Below are 21,335 nucleotides of genomic sequence, written 5' to 3'. Positions count from 1 at the left end.
TATTATCTTGCTTCTTTTTCTACTTTTGAAAAGATCAATATAAAAAACTTAAAGTGGTGAATTCAGTACTGTAAATATTGCTCTAAAAGCACTTAATTTCATATCTCTTACTCCTTATTAAATCCAAATATTTTGCTTTAATTATTTATGTGTACAGCACATTCGTTTATGATTTCTCAACTCTCAGCACATAAAAGCTTAATGTGGAGAAAAGCAAAATAAAGCAAAGATGCAGTTATCTCATTAATACTTAACATACATTTCTGTAACATGGTCATCATGTCCCTTTGTGTAACCCCTATATCAGACAGGGCAGATGTTATCTTCAGTAGCTTCTTTTCTGTCAATAAAGTTTCACTAGACGGTCAAGGTCAGGTTTTATCAGGTAAGTCTTGTACGCTGTAATCATAAATAAACATTCACATACATAAATATTTTGACCAAATAATCATATTTTATGAAGCCAGGGTTTAAGGATTTCATGAGACAAAAGCAAGCATATTGTCCTTGACCAAATAAACATAACGCCTTGAACCCTCCCATATAAGGTTTATCCAGCAGCTATAATAGATAAGCAATTGCCACATTTAATCAACACAGTGAACTGTTGTCAGGATCAGGGCTATACTCCCAATCAGTTGGGTGTTGTGTGATCCATTTGATATCACAAAATCCAGATGTATGTTAGAGAAATTCAGCTCTATATTTTTACCTGAAATATGGTTGTATAACTTTCTATGACAGGGACATTGTTTTACTTCTCAGAAAGTTTCACATGATGTTGACCTGTAGGCACAAATTCCATTCCAACATCTTTACCTTTCTTTTTGTGTCAACAACGTCTGCTACAAATAAGGTAAAAGAACTTGTATTATAATGTTGCCTGTTTGTGGGCATTTTTGTGAAATACCTATAATTGAATCATTCAGAAAACCATGTGTTTAGTCAGTTGACGCACAGCAAAAGTGTTGCTTCATGTTTCTTCTTTCCTGTTGTTGTGGAAAAGTATTTAGTAGGCAGTTCCTAGGATGCTGAAACCAATCCAACAAGCAAAGGGAGGAGCAAAAGTCTGTATATCATGCAGGATTTGGACCTTAACTCCAAATCTCTGTGTGGCTGTTAGAGGAATCAGTCATGGGAATGCTGCTGCCGATCCTTCTTGGCTTTCTTGCCGCTCTGATTGGAGGGCTGTACCTCCTCGGGGTGTTTAGACAGCGGCGACCAGGAGAACCCCCTCTGGATAAGGGGTCCATCCCTTGGCTTGGTCATGTTTTAGAGTTTCGCAGAAACACCAGTAAGTTCCTAGAGAGGATGAAGCAAAAGCATGGCGATGTGTTCACAATACAGCTGGGAGGATTTTACATCACCTTTATTCAGGACCCTCTGTCGTTTGGGTCACTTGTTAAGGAGAGCCGAGAAAAACTGGACTTCCGCAAGTTTATTGACCATTTGGTGCGCAGGGTGTTTGGTTACACAGCCATAGAGGGGGATCACGACATTCTCCAGATGTCCAACAACAAGAACCTCAAGGGGGACGGAATAGAGGTAATGACACAAGCCATTACGAGTAATTTGCAGAACCTCATGCTGCACAACAACGACTCGGCTGAAGACCGAAGAACTTGGATGGAGGACGGACTGTTTATGTACAGCTACAATATTGTTTTCAGGGCTGGCTACTTGTCTCTGTTTGGCAATGAGCCACATGAGTCAGAAGGAAGTGAGGAAAAAGCCAAAGAGAAAGACAGAGCTGAATCAGAAGCCTTATTTCACGAGTTTCGTAAATATGACCAACTCTTTCCCAAACTGGCTTATGGGGTCCTGCCACCAAGGGAGAGGCTGGAAGCAGGCAGGCTATTGAGGTACTTCTGGAACACTCTTTCAGTGCAGAAGATGAAGGTCAAGGATAACATCAGCCGATGGGTGTGGGACCTCCAGCGGGCCAAAGAGGAGATGGGTATGAAGGAGTCAATGATAGACAGGTACACGTTTGCGCTTCTTTGGGCCTCTCAGGGCAACACAGGACCTTCTGCATTCTGGCTGCTCCTCTTCCTCATAAAACACCCAGAAGCCATGACAGCAGTGAAGTCAGAGGTCGATAAAGTTCTGAAGGAATTTAAGCAAGAAGTCAAACATGGTGGCCCTTTAATCAACCTGACCCGTGAAATACTGATGAAAACACCGATCCTGGACAGCGCTGTAGAAGAGACCCTCCGACTCACCACTGCACCTCTCCTCACAAGAGCAGTGCTTCAGGATATGACCCTGAAGATGGCTGATGGTCGTGAATACTTCATTCGCGAGGGTGACAGAATGGCATTGTTTCCTTACCTGGCTGTTCAAGTCGACCCAGAGATCCACCCCGACCCACAGTCATTCAAATATGACCGCTTTCTCAATCCAGACGGGAGCAAGAAAACTGATTTTTACAAGGCAGGGAAGAAGGTGAAATATTACAACATGCCCTGGGGTGCTGGAGTCTCCATGTGTCCTGGGCGTTTTGTGGTATATTTTCAGGTCTTATACAAGACAGCGGGGCCCCTCTTATGCAAACATGGGTAAATAGCATACGTGGACATAGGGTCCAAAGTCCAGGGGTTGAAAGATAAACATGTAGGACACACATGGACTTATGCTCAGCTCGCATGTTACATGACAGATGTTGCATAACAGCTGTGCCCGATATAAGGAGGCGCGAGAGCCCCAAAGGCAGGACTCTCAGATTTGAGTTGAGACCTCCGGACGTTCTAGACGTTCGTTATGACATTTGTTGCTTGTTTGTAATAAACTCTATTATACCAAAAAGAACAGTGTCCGCGGAGCATCCTTCCTCATCACTTCAACAGCACTGTCGCAGGAGAGATACGACATAATTTGGCGTCACGAATACAGGATCGGAAGTGGCCTCAGCGACAACTTCACAAAACGGTAAGCGCGCTCGATTTAAATGCTGGTCATAAATTGGGGCTGTTATGTGGAGTTGTTTGGACACACCGTAAATTAAGAACCTTCTTGTTATAGACATGTACTGTTGATTTGATGTTTAAAGTGAGGCTCCGTGCTAAATTTAATGAAAAAAAAGGGGGAATGAATAGAGAAAAGAAAAAAGTAAAGAAAAGAAGTATGAGAAATACAAGGAATAGTTTAGAATAGTCATGGTAACTATAAGGTGTACTAAAGAGTATTGTGCAAGATTAACGCTAAGACACATGCATAAAAAATGCATATTAGACACTGAGTAACGATGGCTCTGACATAGTCCGGAATTAACTTAGAAAGACAAGATTGGGAAACCTGGATCCAGGTAATTTGAATAAATAAATGAAAAGAGTGTTAAGAGAGATAAGGAAATAAAGGAAATGAAGGAGATAAAGGAAATGATCATATGACAAGCCGCAAATCGGATAGAATAGAAAGCCCTCAAGTGGAGGAGCATGTAGTATGGGCCGCAATTAAAACCTGAAAACGACATCTTATGGTCAGTTTAATAACTGGAGAGTGTAGAATCACAATTCGAATGACCGTTACCACTCTGACGCTTGTTGACGAACGGTGTTCAAGAAGTAGCCTCTCTTCGGAGATTTTTACACCTCAACGGCAGCACAAATTTTATGAGAAAAAGTAAGGAAAATAGCGGCAGAAAGCATGCTGTATGAATGAAGATATCTAAAGTTGGAGTGAAGAGAATGTGTGTGTATGGACTTTGGGAGGAGATGCAGCTGGGAAAAATGTGGGTGTGTGACACTTGGCGCCATATGTGTGCCATAAAATGCATGGGAAGAGAATATATGTGTCAAAGTTAATAATTTGTAAGAATAGATACGTGGCCCGATGTATTGTATAAAACCATGAGCTTCTGTTTCCAGAAGACTAAATTAATTAAATAATGTAAAACATAAGCTGTTGATTGTGGGAATTGCTCTGGATCAGAGATCGAAGCGCACCCTCTCTGGATCTCTGCTGTCACTCACGCCGTTGGGCGTGATGACACGGCCGGTAGGAGTGGACGCTTGTTTTCTCTGCAAAAGAGGGACTTCCGGGAGATACAGTAAAAGAATAAAACGATGAGCCACTGAAATGAGCCTGGTTACGATAAACGCATACACATAAGATAAATAACTATAAACCAGGACGAATAAAGTGGAGTTGTGTAACTGCAGTACCCGTATAACCCTTGGAAAAGAATAGAAATATATAATAATAAGAATAAAGAATGTATAAAACCATGAACTTCGTTTAAGAAGGGTAGCGTTTGAAACCCCCCCCTATCTCTCACTCGTCTCAGAATTCCCTAGAGGAGGTTGGAATGTGGGAGTATCCTTGGCCGTTTGAACTGTTTGGATCAGTGGGGTTTACTAAGTGCTTTAATGTTTAGGTAGGGGTTTAAGTTAGGAATAAAATTGATGATGCTGTTAAAGGGACCTAATGGGTTCACAAGAGACTAAATCATTACATGTTTTTTGTCTGTTATGTCATTTATGGTGAATGAGAATTGAGACGGGAGGCACGGCAGCGGGCCGGCACATCACGGAGGGTGGATTACTGACGTCAACTTGGAGGCTCTCCAGGTCAATCTACTAAAAAGGCCGGTACAATTTATTCACAAACTCTTTAACAAAAACAAAACCTGCATTCCCATATTTGTATGTGTTCTCAGTCATAAGCAATATTGATGGTACACATATAGACCTACTTTCATTTATTAAGCCTAAGAGGAAACTGACCTGCTCATTCAGAAGAAATAAATAAATGAATTAATAGAGAACTTGGCAACGGATTGATCAGTTAATGCATTTGATTAATTAATGGCATATGATTGTTTAGTCTAAACTCTGCTGACAATTACAGATGTTCAGTTATGTTATGGTGCGTAGTTTGTCTGATCTGTGATGTGGTGGACATTCAAGGTGGTGACTGTTTGACGATTTGAGCTGAATATTGATTAATTGGATAATTGGTTGATTGGTTGGATTGGCTAAATTGGTTAATTGATTAATTGGGTAATTGGATTTAAAAAAAAAAAAAAAAAAAAAGGGGGAAAGTAATCTTCTAAATAGCCTTGAGGAGTTTTAATTTTAACAATTACTTCTTAAAAGTACAATAACGGAACATAAGGAAGCCGTTATAATGAGGAAAAAGAACACTAAAAATCCAAAAATAATCACTCCTGTTGAGATAGTACAGAAGAATAATCCTTTAATTAGGGGCATCGCAAACATTGCAAAAATATCGGAAAAATGGCACAAACGCTGGCCTGAAATTGACCAACCATGGCCAATGGAGGGGACTCTTAACCCAGATGTAATTAAAATAATGCTGGTACTTGTATCCACATACAAAGCTGAGCAAAAGAAGGGAAAAAAGGGGATAAAACGCAAAGAGAAGAGGCAAGTGGAGCTTGGCATTCTCCAGTTATTTGAAGATGAGGGACAGAAACTGATCAAAGCTGCAAACGATAAGAGGGATAAAGTTGCAGAAGAAATAAAACAAAACACAGAACAAACAGAAAAACTAAGGAAAGACACCAATTCATCGTTCTCACACATGAACCCAGTGAAGGGACCACCACCGTATGAGGCAAAGAAGAAGGCTAAGAAAATCTATCCTCAGATCCCGGTGATCAGTCAGGAGGGTGACTACCGTATCAGAAACGAGGAGGACAGAACAATAGAAACAGGACGAGCGGAGTCAACTATAACGATGTATCCAAGATCCAAGAAGAAATCAAGGTTAGGGTCTGGGACGCAAAAGCAGGACCATGGAAACGAGAGTGACCAAAGCGATCAGGAAGGGAGCAGGGGAGGATATGACCCTGCAGTCAGACGGATGTTGGCAAGAGCGGAAATAAGAGGAAATGCTATCTCTGATGACAGTGAGGATGAAGAGGGCCAGGAAGAGGAAGCCCGGAAGGCCTTAAGAAAGATCAAAATAAGCATAGACCGATGTCACCGCGAACGACTAAGAACTGATAATCCAGAAGACCTAATAGATCTAGAGTACCAGCTAGAGGAACTGTGGTCTCGGAAGGACCAGTTAGAGAATGAAAACTCCGAACGATCTGCCACAACAACTGGAGGGCGCTCTAGAAAACAGCTAAATCTCAACAAAATATGTCCAGTGGTCATCCGAGGACAGAATTTGGAGTATAAGCCTTGGCAGAGTACAGATATGTCAAACATACTTGAAAAGTTACCTACTCTTCAAGATGGAGCACATCCTTGGATTTCGAAGTTGGAAGAGATCATAGTGGGAGAGCAACTGGCCATGGGAGATATCAAGAGACTCTTGGCCAACCTCATTGGAGTTCACGGTATGGGAGAGATTCTACAGAAAGCTGGACTTAATCGATATGTGGGAACTGCTGTGAATGATTCAGAGCTGTTTTCTGCAAGTAGAGGTCAAGTGTGCAGGGCGCTGAAAGAAACATTTCCGACAAATGTACATCCGGACAATATTTTTATTGATCCACTGGGACAAGAGGAAAACCCGAGGGCCTATGTGTCGAGAGTTCATCAAGTGTGGAGAAATGTCACAGGAAATGACCCGGATTTGAATCAAATGGAGCAGTCGATTTTGCGAACCAGAATACAGAAGGGGCTGCCCCTGCCAGTGAGAAGCAAATTGGCAGAGGTGGTTGGGCTTGGAAGCATGGCAAAGAGTGGTTACACGGATCATATAGCCCACCAAGTGGAGCTGTATAGGAAAAAGGAAAATGATCAAAAAGACCAGGACCACGAGACCCTCAGGAAACTTAATCACATGCAACTGATGGATAATAAGAGGATGGAGAAGAAGCAGGCTCTGATTATGCAGAATCAGGCTCCACTAAATCAAATGGTACCACTACCACAGCCGAACCAGGTTCAGCTCCAATCGTTCCAGACACCGCCGGTGGTTCCAGTTGTCGCCTACCTACAGCCAGCTTTTGATCAAGCGCAGCCCTGGAGAGGAAGAGATCAAAGAAATTAACAGTTGTGGCTAGACCGAGGTGCCACCCGAGATGCTACTGGACTTTGGAGAAATCATGAGGGGCTGATACTATCACCTCCAGACCTGTTGGGTCTGATGATTCAGGAGGCGCATGGCTTAGCTCACGCTGCAAGGGGGGAAGTTAAGAGAAAGATTACAAAAGAGTGTGATTTTTGGGCACCATGTTTGCTTGAACAGATTGATTATGTCATAGGCAGGTGTAACTAGTTGTGGACTATGTTGACATGATAAAACCGATTGAAGGGAATGCTCAATCGGTTGCCAAGTTCTTATGTAGAGAGGTCATAAGCAGGTGGGGACTTCCAGATCGAATATCCTCAGACAATGGGAAAGAGTTTGTGGATAAGACGGTGAAATTGATTTTGCAAAAACTAGGAATTAAACAACGTCTTGGGGCAATTTACCACCCACAAAGTCAAGGAATTTGCGAGAGAATGAACGGTGTTCTGAAAAATCGTATTGTCAAAATATGCCAACACACGGGGTTAAACTGGATAGCAGCACTTCCATTGGCGTTAATGGTATGTCGCTCTAGTGAGCTCCGCGATTTACATATGACACCTCATGAGTTGGTTACAGGAAGACTGATGCCAACACCTTGTCTGCGGACAAGTGGGAAAGGTCCAAGTTTGGCCCTTTTAGAAGATGAAATGCAAACGTATGTCACATACATGGTTAATCTACATAAAAGAATATTCACATATGTGTCTGACAGGCAAGCTAAGGAGGAGGTGCAGGAGGAGCTCGATGAGCAAAAAAGGATCACAGTGCTACCTGGAGACAAGGTGTTCGTGAAGGTGTTTAGACGGAAGTGGTATAACGAACGCCGTGAGGGACCATTTGAAGTGGTTCGCAGTACAGGAACCGCGGTCCAGGTTAAGGGGTCTCCTACATGGTATCATTTATCACATTGTGTCAAAGCACCAAGTGAAGGGGCGCCACAGTCACTGATCCAAGATGTTGAAGGCTCAAGAGAGCCCGAAGACAATGTGGGAGAACACACTCCAGAGAGGGAGATGCATGAAAATCCCCAGAGTCAGAATTCAGAAGGAGAGATCACCCAGGTTGTGGACAATGTTGATGTGTCTGTACACATTCCTGATGATGCCAGAGATGACTCGGCAGTTGATGGACAGGACAGAAGATATAGAGACATTGTCTTTCAACATGTCCCAGACCCAGCAGGGCCTATTTCAGTTGCCTGCAAAGCGCCAGAGATATCAAAGGGCGGTGACTCCGCTGCAGGACAACCCAGGGATCCAGTTAGACCAAGGAGCCCGAGACCAGTTAGGAGAAGAGTCAAACCAGACCGTTATTAGAACCAGGGTTGAAGTAACCTTGGGACAGTCAGTTAGGCTTCCATGTCAGTGTACAGAAGAAAATAGTGGTAAAGGGAAACTCAGAGTTCAGTGGGAAGATAACCATGGTAAGATCCTAGATCTGTCAGAGACAGTACCATTAGGGAAATATACATTAGTTAATGACAAAAGGAGAGTGAAGGTTGAGGGAGACTGTAGTCTCTATGTATATAAGCCTCAACAGGAAGATCAAGGTGATTACAGGTGTTCTTTTTACGATCGACATATTGGAAGTGAGCGGTCCGAGCTAGGATTTGGAGTTCGCGTGGTGTCTCTAGTAATACTAGGGGGGAATAAGAGTATAGATTCACAAGAGGTTGGGGAAACAAGAGAATTGACAACGATGACATCAACTCTCCAGACGAAAGCTGGACAGATGGAAGGGAAATCTACTCCTTCAATGGCAAAAGCTATTGAAAGTATAAAGGCATCACATGTAACTACAAAGGCGCCTCAGGTGATATCTATAACGTCACCTCCTTTGAGTACTGTGATCAGAGCTAAGTTAGGAGGAACAGCTTACCTTCCTTGTCAGTGTGGGAGATGGAATAATGGAGGGAACTTGTTTCCCAAATGGGAAAATAGTCGTGGTGAAGATTTGCTGTTGACAAGACCTGACGATGACGTTGTGCCTCGTGATCAGAGGAAGTATATTTTGTATAATGAGGTTAGGTGGACGAAAATTAAAGATGATTGTTCCCTTGTCCTGCGTAACGTTACCCGGGAAGACGAAGGAGAATACATGTGTTCTTATGAAGAACCGGAGTTTAAATTTGTTCCATATCAAAATTATTGGATCACAGGTCGTGTGACTCGTAGAGTGTCACTCCTGATAAAAGATTTGGGGCCTATTGGAGTTTCTAGGGGTACTAAAGAAGTTCAGAGACAATTTACTACAGTAACCACTCCAAAGGTGATTAGTACACAGATAAAGCTTGTTACATTAGTTCCAAAAACAACTAAGAATGTTCATACACCGACTCTGGCTACTACTCTAGTTATGACTTCAAAGGGGATGAATGCTACAACAGTGACGACATCCGTGGCATCTACGACATTTGTAAATACAACGCAGACATCTAATATGACATCTTGGACCTTTAAGGATGTGGTTAATTTAGTCGAGAAGCAAGTGTCAAAAATAGAGCCTAGCGTGAACAGAAATAATGACATTGTTGAAGTTAGAGAACAGAGGATAGAAGAAAAGTATGTAGAGTCATCTACGACAGCTCAGAGGACTATTTTAAACATAGATAATAACTTTGCTGACTCTGATCAGACACCAGGGTACATGATGGATCAATACCATACAATACAAAAGAGAGACACTAAATGGAAGGCGTTTGGGTTTGATTCTTCAGTGTTACAAATCGTAGACCCTTGGGCAGGTAGGAACTTATGGTTTCAGCAAGTAACCCACTCCGTAAGATCGGTTGTGAAAACGGATGGTCCGTGTCTGGTGAAAATCCGATCGCCAAGCTCATGGCCTTCGATTTTAGAGACTATACCAGAACCACTAACCACTATGTGTCAAAGTTATGCATTATCATGGCTCTTGTATCAACAGCAATCATCAGTGGATAAAGTGATGGCTTTAGCAATGAACCTTTTTAAGCCTAGATTGACTTGTTCTTGGTTGGCAGGTTTACCATATGTAAATGTACTTGATCAGCATGAAGATATCAGAACAGCGGTCCCTGATATAATGGAGGTGACAGCAGTGGGAGCTAACAGCTGTTTTTGTTCAAATACAACTCATGAAGGACCGGGAACGTTTATGGGGTTATCAAAGTGTGATAAATATATGATGGACTTGGGTAAAATGGAACGTGGGAATAGTGATGATTCGTATGAAGCGTCTTTTCAGGTACCACAACACAAAAAGAAGACAATTGTAAGGGTACATAATCAGATATTGCCAGGGAATGTGACTATCGGGAATTTCAAGGATATTTGGTGGGTCTGTGGGAATAAGGCATACATATTTCTACCATATGGGTGGACAGGATGCTGTTATATGGCACTGTTGAAACTTCCATATGAGGTTCTTACTAGCCAGAAGGGAGAAGGGCCAAAGGGGGTCCAATCTGATGTTGCTTCAAGTAGTAGGAGAAAACGTGAGTTGGCACAGTTTCACAAGTTGGAATCCTACCATTGGAGAATAAGTTTAGGAGAGAAGTGGGGTATAGGATTATTTCCATGGTATGGGGTGGCATTCTTGGCAGATCACATCGACAACATTACCTACACCTTGCAAGGCTTTGCGAACGAAACCATAAGAGGTTTCGAATTGTTGTCAAACACCCAGAGAAGTCACAGAATGACGTTGCTGAAACATGACATGGCTCTTGATTATATTTTGGCCAAACAAGGGGGCTTATGTGTTGCTTTAAATTTAACAGGGGATGCTTGCTACACTTTGATTCCCGATAGCTCTGATAATATGACTAGTGTCATAGGGGCATTGAAGCTCATAAGAGATGCGTTTGGCCCATCAGAAGATGCGGGATGGTCTGCAAATGCTTGGTTGCAGGATAAATTGGGGCCATTAGGAGCAGTGTTAGTTCAGGTTTTGGTAGCGCTCGTCATGTCGTTGTGCGTGATGTTTTGTTTTTGCACGATGTTGTTGACCTTTGCAAAGGCCATGATAATTAAATGGGTTGGAGTTGTGCTGCCCGGCGATCAAACGCTGATGCCATTATTACACGAAGCTGACACGGACGTGGAAGAGGATGACGCAATAAAGATCGAATTGGTGGAGGAATATCCATTTTAAATATCTCAGAGGATTATAATCCTGTTCTTTACCTCTGTTTTTGCTTGCGTAGTTTGTAGTGTTGATTTGGGTTTGCTCTTTCAAGACTTTGTGTAGTCTCGAAGGGGGGGTATGGCAACAAATGAACAATATGATTAATGGATAATATGATTTCTAATTTCACATTTTTACTTATAGAAGTGTTCTTATTCTGTGTTTGATGTTTTAATTTGTATCTGTTATGTATGCAAAAGATACTGGTTTTCTTTTCTTTCATTCTAGAACATATTGGGGGAAGAACACTGTGAGGGTGGTGGATTGTCAGGGACTCCGATGGGCTGAATGGATTCAGACACTTCAAACATGAAAATACGAATGGCCTGAAGAACTCTGAACGTGGACTGGCGATACAACATCCAGAGTCAAGACGTCATCGATACTACACCTGAATCAAGGCTGCTGAGAAACTGCAGCGTTATACAGTCTTATGTCTTCTCTTAGATGTTACCTTAGTATTATTGAAAATGAATTTTCTTTTTTGTGTATTACATGCTTGGGAAATGATGGTTTCTAAATATAATGGGACCTCAGATGTTTTCTTTTTCTTTTTCTCGATGTTTAGGGACAGTGGGGTAGGCAGGAAAAGGTCCATAGAAAGGTGCGATGGGTCGACCAACCTGACTTTGGACATTATCTTGTTTTGATTTGCTGAGAATTCCATATGCATTTGCTTAAATCATTTCCATACACAAATTGCTAAAATTCCTCATTTCAGTGTTATGGAGTACTACTTATGGTCGCCTTGGCAGAGGGACCGTGAGAGAATTTTCCTGTCTACATTGTTTAATGGATATTTCAAGAAAGATTAGCTGCCGGACAGGTTTTTCACTCTCACTTTTATACTCCATGTAGTTGTTTCAATGGTAAAAAGGAAGGGTTGTTAAATTTGTCATGTTTATACACCTGTATGTCTTTTATTTTATTTTTTCGAGACTTTGTGTAAGTCTCGAAGGGGGGAATATGTGGTATATTTTCAGGTCTTATACAAGACAGCGGGGCCCCTCTTATGCAAACATGGGTAAATAGCATACGTGGACATAGGGTCCAAAGTCCAGGGGTTGAAAGATAAACATGTAGGACACACATGGACTTATGCTCAGCTCGCATGTTACATGACAGATGTTGCATAACAGCTGTGCCCGATATAAGGAGGCGCGAGAGCCCCAAAGGCAGGACTCTCAGATTTGAGTTGAGACCTCCGGACGTTCTAGACGTTCGTTATGACATTTGTTGCTTGTTTGTAATAAACTCTATTATACCAAAAAGAACAGTGTCCGCGAAGCATCCTTCCTCATCACTTCAACAGCACTGTCGCAGGAGAGATACGACAGTTTCTTTGCCACCAACGAGCTCAAGCAGTTTGTTTTCCTCATGTTGGTTTATTTTGAGTTTGAGCTGAAGAATCCCGATGAGAAAATACCTGAAATTGACCTCAGGCGATGGGGCTTTGGATCCATGCAACCTGACAGAGATGTTCAGTTTCGATACAGACTCAGATATTAAATCATTTTAATTTTTCTGATAAAATGATTTGTGATTTTCTCTCTAAGCTTTGATTTGACAATTATGTAGGAAACAGATTACACAATGAAGTGTTTTGTGTTTTTACACCAATGATGTGATAATCACCTTTCATGTTTTAATATTGTTGGATACAGTATAACTACATTGTAAACCATTTTCTAAATAAGAACTATGATTGATTCCCTCCAGGTGTACTATACACAAATGCACTACTATTTTCTATGTTTTGAACAGTTTATTATGAATATAACTCCTCTCTCTTCTGTTTGCTAATGAGAGAGCAGTTCAATCCAGTCAACAATAATTCAGTAATCTTTGAATAAACAAATACTGTTGGTTTAACAAAATATTGTAAATATGACTGCTTTTTTGCACAGCTGTTTTCCAGCATGATATCCTTTCCAGTGAAGCTACATGACTCACTGTGAATTGTCAATGTCTAATAATTTATCAAGCAAGACCAAAAGTCTACATAACTAGTTACATCTCATGTCTATGGAGGGGCGAGAACAAAAAAAAGTTGAAAAACCAGAGATGCCTTGCTTTGTTAATATTTTAAATTCATTTGTTAGATGGTTGTATCCTTAGTTAACCTTTGTTGAACAAAAGCACCTCTCTGTTTGTGTAACCTTAATATCAGAGATGGCGGGTGTTATCTAGCTTCTGTCTTTTTTTTTTTTTTTTTTTTTTTCACAATATTTTTATTATGCTTTTAAACACAAACACATACAAAACCAACAATAAATCAGCACACATTGGTCACAAAAACTAAGCACCAGATTTAGAACCCTAACACACAGTATACATAGCACCTAATATACTCAAAGAGATGATTGTACACAATCACATATGTATTTTAAAAATCAAAGCATCTATGTATGTATATAAATAAGGATAAGGAGGCGCTCAGTCCGTTACAATTTATCGCAGTCGACACTGATGCAACAAAACATTTTAAGAAAAATAAGAAAACAAAACAAAATAAATAAGTCAACAAATAAATATCTCGCCCTACGGCCCAAAAATGGCCCTTTGGCGAATTTTCAATATTGCAATCTATAAGACCCTTTAGTTCAAGTTTTTTTCCCCAACATATTTAAAAAAGGATGTCCAAGTCTTAAAGAAATCACCCATTTTACATTTAAATCTGTATGTTAGATATTCCATTGATATTAGCTCGAATATCAGTTTATACCACTCCACAACTGTTTTTTTTTTGTTTTTTTCCTTGTTCCCTTCCACCAATATGTTCATTGGGTTTTCTTATTTTCACAACCACAATAAGGATAAAGGAAAAAGAGAAAAAAAAAAAAAAAAAAACACTGGTACAGCTCAGGTAGAAAAAAAAAAAAAAAAAAATGTATATAGGAGGTCGTAGGAAATAGTCCATAGTGCAGGGAAGTCACAGGATATATGAGTTAATGTTCAAGAGACTCCTTGTAAGATAATGGAAGAGAGTTCGGGTCCAATATAATTCAGATAGGGTTGCCAGATATTATGGAACTGATCTACTTTGGTATACTTTACTTTATACTTTTACTTTATACTTTATTGTCAGACAGGTCTGAAATTTGTTTTGCATAACAGCAGCTCCGTTTGCAACATCACAGAAAGGACAAAGACAATAAACAACTATACAAACATTTAAACATTACAATCACAGAAGACAATATTCAGGGCCCTTTAACGCACATTTGATCTGGGATTAGGCTCCATATTTAGTTTAAGGATTGACTGATGCAAAAAAGAGTGCTTCAGTCTAACCTTATTAAATCGTGGAACCCTGTATCTCCGATTCGATGGTAACAGTTGATATTCACTGTTCAAAACATGATTGGGGTTAGAGACGATGTTGTTAGCCAGCCTTAAGATGTTATTATGATAGGCTGATTCATAGAGTTTCTCAAGGGGTTGACCTACTATCTTTGAGCAGATTTTCATTTGTTGGAGCAGTTTTGACTTTAAAGTAGTTGACAAATTCTTGTACCATGTAGTATAACAATACTGCAGGACACTCATAATCACAGAAGTAAAAAACAATAGAAGAATTTGTTTACTCTATGTATGTATAATATTTGTCAGATATTCCAAAGGGACCATCTCAAATATCACTTTTCGCCAGCCTTGTACAGAGGGTTTCTTATCACTGATCCACTGTAGTAGTATATTTTTTCTAGCAGCAAATGTAAGAATGTTATATAACCTTTTGTTGGCTGCAGTAATTATATTTGTACTTGGGATTCCTAAAATCAAAGACATTGGATTCATTTCTAAATCCTTATCAAATATCTTTTCCATTTGACATAATATTTCAGACCAGTACTTCTGTAATTTATGACACGACCAAAGGCAATGAGTTAAGGTACCTATTTCTGTTTTACATTCGAGACACAGAGGAGAAAGTGAGGGGTCGAAGAAATGCCTGCGATTAGGGGATATATGTATTCTATGTATAATTTTAAATTGGATTGCTTTCATCCGGGTACAGATAGATATCTTTTTGGCATGACTCCAAATATCGTCCCATGTCTCATCATTAATAGTTACTGACAGTTCCTTCTCCCATACACTCCTAATCCTCTGTGTATTTGTAGTATACTTGCCATTCATTACATTATATAGCAAACTCAGAGACACCTTCGTTGGTCGTTGAAACAGCATTTTCTCAACAGCAGACACCTCAGGATGATCTATAATGGTTGTACTCTTAGTGATATAATGCCTTATTTGTAAAAACCGAAAGAAATCTTGTTTTGGGAGTTGGTATTCCTTTATCAATTGTTCAAATGACATGAGACTATTATCTGAAAGTAAGTCTCCCAATTTTGTAATATTTTTATTGTTCCATTGTCGGAAACCAGAATCCAATATCCCTGGCAAAAATTCAGGGTTGTTTATTATTGGGGTAAATGTGGAAGTTAATTTGGACCTCCCCTCCAGACGACGGACTGATCGCCATGCCTTTAAAGCATTGATTGTTATTGGATTTATACAATTATTTCTTATGTCCTTAAAATTCTTAAAAAATAATAAATCCTGTAGTCTACGCTGGGACAATGATGCTTCAATGTTCAGCCAAGCAGAAGATGCCTCATCTTTCACCCATTCAGATATAAATCTCAAGTGAGCACACAGCTGGTATACTTTGATATTTGGCAGGTCTAAACCACCCATTGAACCTGGCAATTGTAGAACTGACATTTTGAGTCTAGGTCTACGTTTGCTCCATATGAAAGAGCTGAGCCAGCTATTCAAATCTTTAAGAGCCCTATTTGAAAACAATATGGGAATCATTTGAATGGGATAAAGTAGCCTAGGTAACACATTCATCTTTATCAGGGCTATACGTCCTAACCAAGAAACAGGAAGTGAGTTCCAGCGCTCTAAATCTTGCCTTATTTTACCAAATAAAGGGATAAAGTTGGCTTTATACAACTGATTAAATGATGGGGTAATAAAAATACCTAAATAGACTAAACCTGCAGGGGACCATTTGAAAGGGAAGGATGGGACCGTATTAGGTATAGTAGTTAGAGTACCCAGGGGCATAGCTTCTGATTTGTTTAAATTAATCTTATACCCAGAGAATTTGCTAAACATGTTAATCACCTTAATGAGGGCTGAAACAGATGTCTCTGGGTCAGTTAGAAAAACTAGGACGTCGTCAGCATACAATGTTATCTTATGGCATATCTCTCCGACCTGCAGACCACATATAGAGGGCTCTCTTCTAATGGCCTCAGCCAGTGGCTCAATGGCCAATGCAAACAGGAGAGGCGATAGAGGGCAGCCCTGTCTAGTTCCTCTATGTGTATTAAAATACTCTGATCTAAGTCCGTTAGTCATAACCGCAGCTTGAGGATAGTTATAAATGATTTCAACCCATTTCACAAAATTACTACCAAGACCAAATTTTTCTAATGTGCAAATTAAAAAAGGCCACTCAATTCGGTCAAATGCCTTCTCTGCATCCAGCGAAAGCACCAGACCATCTATAGATTTTTGTTTAAAGGCCTGAATAGCATTAATGAGACGTCTGACATTGTTAGTTGAGTTTCTGCCTTTTATAAAGCCAGTTTGATCCTCTTTAATTAATATGGGCAGAAGGTCCTCCAAACGAGTAGCTAAAATTTTAGAAAGCAATTTTCTGTCCACATTTAAAAGAGCTATCGGCCTATAGGATGAGCAGGATTCAGGACATTTCCCTTTCTTTAAGATAAGTGATATGTTAGCCTCTTTAAGGGTCTGTGGCAAATCTGCAATAGAAAATGAATGATTGAACATTTCAAGTAACGGTTCCAAAAGTAAGTCTTGGAACTCCTTATAAAATTCAGAACAGAACCCATCAGGCCCTGGCGACTTCCCACTCTGAAGCTTTTTGATGGCATTAGCTACTTCATTTCTTGTAATGGGGCTGTTAAAGTGGCAGTAGGCAACAATATTTTGGCATAATTTGGCAAAAATTCCATAATAACCTTTCAGCATATTGTAATTCAAGTGATCTGAGAGAAGACTACACCTCTGCACCTCCTCATGGCTCTGTTTACAGGCTTTAGAAAATCTTGCCCGTGACGGCAGACTTTGACCAATCACAGGGCATTTCAGAGAGAGCGTTCCTATTGGCTGTTCCACAAAAGGAGATGCGCGTTCACGTCTGGTCTCTGCAGATAGTGAAAGCCTCGGTCAATGGCGGAACAACCTACTGAAAAGCTTGCTATTCCAGCATTGGCAGCATTGTATGAGTAGCGTTACTCATACAGTAGTGTTACTCATACAATAACCTGTATGAGTAGCGTTACTCATACAGGTTACTAATTATGGTAGCATATGAGTTATATCCTGCATTCTTGGTGGTTATATTCTGGTCTCAGAGTTTGTGATGAGCAGTAATGTGATCTTATTCTCTTATTATTTCATTGTGCTTAGTATGACATCACTTGATTTGAATGCTGACCGCATCAATGTAGAGGAGTTCAACGACATTCAGAATTCCATATAAGTTTATCTGTTTTTGAATTTCCTCTTTATATTTTGAGCATGTGCCCCTTTGTATATTGGTGCAAGATAATATTACTAAATAATTTGATCCTGTCTATAGCATTGACTGGGCAGATGACACCTTGTGCCACGCTGAAGAGACAGAGTCTGTCTCATCTTTGGAGGAGGAGGAGGAGACCAGGGAAGTCGACAGTGATGGAAGGACCCTGTTACCAATGCAGCGTGCCAGGCCCATGGACCCTTTCAGGTGACGGTCAAATCCAGGGCCACAGCTGCCATCATTGAGTGGGTGAGTATTTATTTTACAGTATTGATATTATGTTGTCTTTTAAAATGTTTTAACAATGTAAGCAGCAAATCGTAATTGCTGCATCACAAACTGTTACAAACTGCCTTGGTGGGAATTGGGCAAGGCTGTGAAGAATCTTGTACATTGAGCTGACACCAGCCAGGAACAGCCATTTTTGGAAAATATATGTACTTCATGACTTTGGAGTGTGTGGTACTTTTTGCCCAATTTATGTGTTGTATAGTGCAAAATATATGCAGCACCGCACTAAGCTTTGATATGCACAATAAAACCCATTTTGCTTTCTGTCACTCTTCTTTTTTTTCTAGACGTTTCCCTTTGGTCATATTGTGTGGCGTTGGAGTTCACAGTCCGCTCTCAAGTATGGGATGCTGATAGGGGACTTCATGTTGGCTGTCAATATCCTCCTCTCTGGAAACAACTATGCGAAAGTGGCATTACTGTTCAAATTTATGAACATGGGGATGGTGGGAAGGTCCACATTTTTCAAAATACAGGACACCTACTGTGTGGACACCATAAAACAGTTCTGGGAAGAAAAGCGAGGATTAGTTATTTCCCAGCTAAAGCCCAAAGCCAGTGTCGTGGCCCTGGGTAAGTTCTATTTTGACATAGATTTGTGGATATGATACTGACAAATACCGGTTGTTGTACAACCGGAAGTGGTCAGTATCATATCCACTAGAGTGAATCATAAAAAAAGTGTGTTCCAATTTCTGAAATTATTATTTATGTTTTGTTTTAAAAGGAGATGGTCGGATGGACAGCCCTGGATTCTGTGCACAGTACTGCACATATAGTGTGATGGAGAATGACTCTAAAGACATCATCTCCATGGTGACAGTGGACAAACGTGAAACGGCGCGGAACAGTGTCATCATGGAGAAGGAAGCCTTCATCCGGACTTTTGACACACTTCGTCAGTAAATAGGAAATTTGAGCGAAATATGTACTGATGCTCATAGCCAGATAGCTGCACTCTTTAGTACGTATATAGGTTTTTAGTTTGTTATTCATTTTTAATATGTGTGTTGACTTGTGCAGATGTCTGTACTTACAAATGTCTTTTGTTCACTGTTCATACAGCCAAGGGCATATATAAGTGGCACGGATCGAAAAACCTTGGAAAGAAGATCCACCAGGTAATATTATGGAATGTATTTCATTTGAACTCATTGTCACTTCGTCACAAAACTTGCTTACACCAATAATTTTCTTTGATTGTTTTTGCATTTCATTCTGTGGTCAGGCGAGCCAGCAGAAGGGGTGCTCCATTTTACTCATTTGGAGCAAGGATGTGTGCAACCACTTATGGTTTTGTGCCAAAATGTCGGCAACCTATGACGACTTCTTTGTAAGTACTATATGAACTGTTATTTATATTGCTACACTTGTGGAGCCAGAAATATTTCACAGCTGCAGACATCATTTCAGCGTAATGTGTCGGATCATTGCTGATGCGTTATTGTTCTCTTAGGACATGTGGGCTGGCCTACTCCATCACGTCACAGGAGAACACGAGTGGGCTCTTGGCGCCTGTCACCATGGACCCTTGTCGGACAACAGGGACAAGGAATGGATAGAGAAGGGATCTGTGGCACTCATTGAGATAGTGCTAAATGCACGCTGGCTGGGTGAAGTAGTGAAGTACCTGGGATTTAGGTATGTGGGCATGGGTTTTACATGTAATGTTTATGTTCACAAGTATTTAATTCAAACAAAGGAAGCTCCTGGCTTACTCCCTATAAACCCACATAGGGAAGAAAAAAGTGAGTAAATCTTGGGAAAGATCATGCAGAGAGTGGGTCCCTTTTTGAAAAATCTCTAAAATACAGATGATTGTAAATCATGCAGTGACTTGATCAAAGTCCTTTTTATTTTTTTACTGTCCACCACTGATTGTGACTATATGTATCAACTAATGACTAATGACAACATAAAAGATCTAACACTTGTTTTTTACTGTTTAGGTCTACAGCAGAACTTGAGTCCTTTCACAACCACATACTGATGTATGCCAGCAAGAGATTCAGTTTCACCCCGCCCGTCTATTCAGCTCGCACCCTACTTGCTGGTTTGGATTATAATCATCATGTCCACCGACCAGTGCAGAGAAAAGCTGATGGCTCCATTGAGTAAGTTCTTAAAATTGACAACAGTATACCCACTAAAACGGAAGTATATTAGTTTTATAATATAAGGTCAAATTTATACATGAATAATTATAATGAATGTTGCCCTTGCACAGGCAGCAGTTTTGCAAATTTATCACAAATTCATTTTTCAATAACCATCTTTTCCTGTTTCGGTCATATGCTAATTTCATTATGTCAGATACCGGAAGCTGTACAACAAGAAGTCGCGGAAGTGGAGCCTGTACACAATGAAGGTCGACAAGGACTATGGCTACATTCCTGACCTCTAGAGGGCCATCCTCCGTAGCCGCACCACAGCAGACAGAGGCATGCCGCGTGTGAGACGCCAGAGGCCTGATGACCCGCGGCAGTATGGTGTGCTATGTGGTATTCCACCTCCAACCACAGAGGAGCTACTGCACACACAAGTCAGTCGACGACAAGGTATAGAAGTTCTTTCAGTGGGCCTCATTCAACATCCCTTCTTCAGAAACCCAAATTGCATGTTTTCACACTAACCCTTGCAGCCTTCACAACATAGTTTCTCATTACACTGATTCTGATTTTAGTTGATAAAGGTTGCATATAGATTTTGTTAATTACATGCAGCTTTTTGACGACTACAGAGATGTTATATGAAAGGTATAATTTATGATAATGTAAAGACATCACGCATTGACACACAAAAAGAGACGCATTGACATATTGTCATTGAAATAATATGGTACTATAGCATGAGAGGCAGAGTAAGAAACTTCTCAACCAACAAAAGACCAGCATAGAGTTGCATGCTAAATAAGTTATTATATATGCATTACAGCAGCCTTTTAAAAAATATTATAGCCTATATATATGGCCTATATGTGTGACGTTATAGTCAAAACTAAACAACTGATTTCAAAATTCTAACATGCTATTCTTTGTTCATTCGCAGGGCCAAGGACTACCTAAGTGAGCAGCCGACCATAGGAGAAGACGTGACCCCTGCGACACCTCACCTGAGTCGATCCCACCTACACCCCTACTATGGCCACCACTCAAAAATACTGACCAGGGGTCAGACATGTTCTATAGGCCTAGCCCCACTGAAAGATGGTGTACTTATTTTTTAATTTACCTTTTTTTAAACTTTTTTTGTGGTGTGTTATGAATGTTTGGGATTGTCATCTATATTTTTGAATGTAATAAAAGTGTTACCCAAGTGA

At 40.4% G+C, this 21,335-nt stretch overlaps 1 protein-coding gene and 1 long non-coding RNA gene across 2 annotated transcripts; both read left to right on the top strand.

Moving 5' to 3' along the window:
- The first annotated feature begins 1,098 nt into the window (after positions 1 to 1,098).
- Positions 1,099 to 13,034, top strand: LOC141766509 (5-beta-cholestane-3-alpha,7-alpha-diol 12-alpha-hydroxylase-like). The gene is made up of 2 exons (XM_074633425.1): positions 1,099 to 2,502; positions 12,484 to 13,034. Exons 1-2 carry the CDS (start codon positions 1,135 to 1,137, stop codon positions 12,664 to 12,666), a joined length of 1,551 nt encoding a protein of 516 aa, XP_074489526.1. The 5' UTR covers positions 1,099 to 1,134; the 3' UTR covers positions 12,667 to 13,034.
- Positions 13,035 to 19,716: 6,682 nt separating this feature from the next.
- LOC141766510 (uncharacterized) lies at positions 19,717 to 21,335 on the top strand. The gene is made up of 3 exons (XR_012593644.1): positions 19,717 to 20,130; positions 20,330 to 20,574; positions 21,065 to 21,335. It is a non-coding gene; the product is annotated as an uncharacterized LOC141766510 (long non-coding RNA).

This window comes from Sebastes fasciatus, chromosome 4 (assembly GCF_043250625.1).
Source record: "Sebastes fasciatus isolate fSebFas1 chromosome 4, fSebFas1.pri, whole genome shotgun sequence".
Classification (NCBI taxonomy): domain Eukaryota; kingdom Metazoa; phylum Chordata; class Actinopteri; order Perciformes; family Sebastidae; genus Sebastes; species Sebastes fasciatus.
Note: the sequence above shows the minus strand (reverse complement) of the source record. Positions and strands in the feature narration are given on the sequence as shown.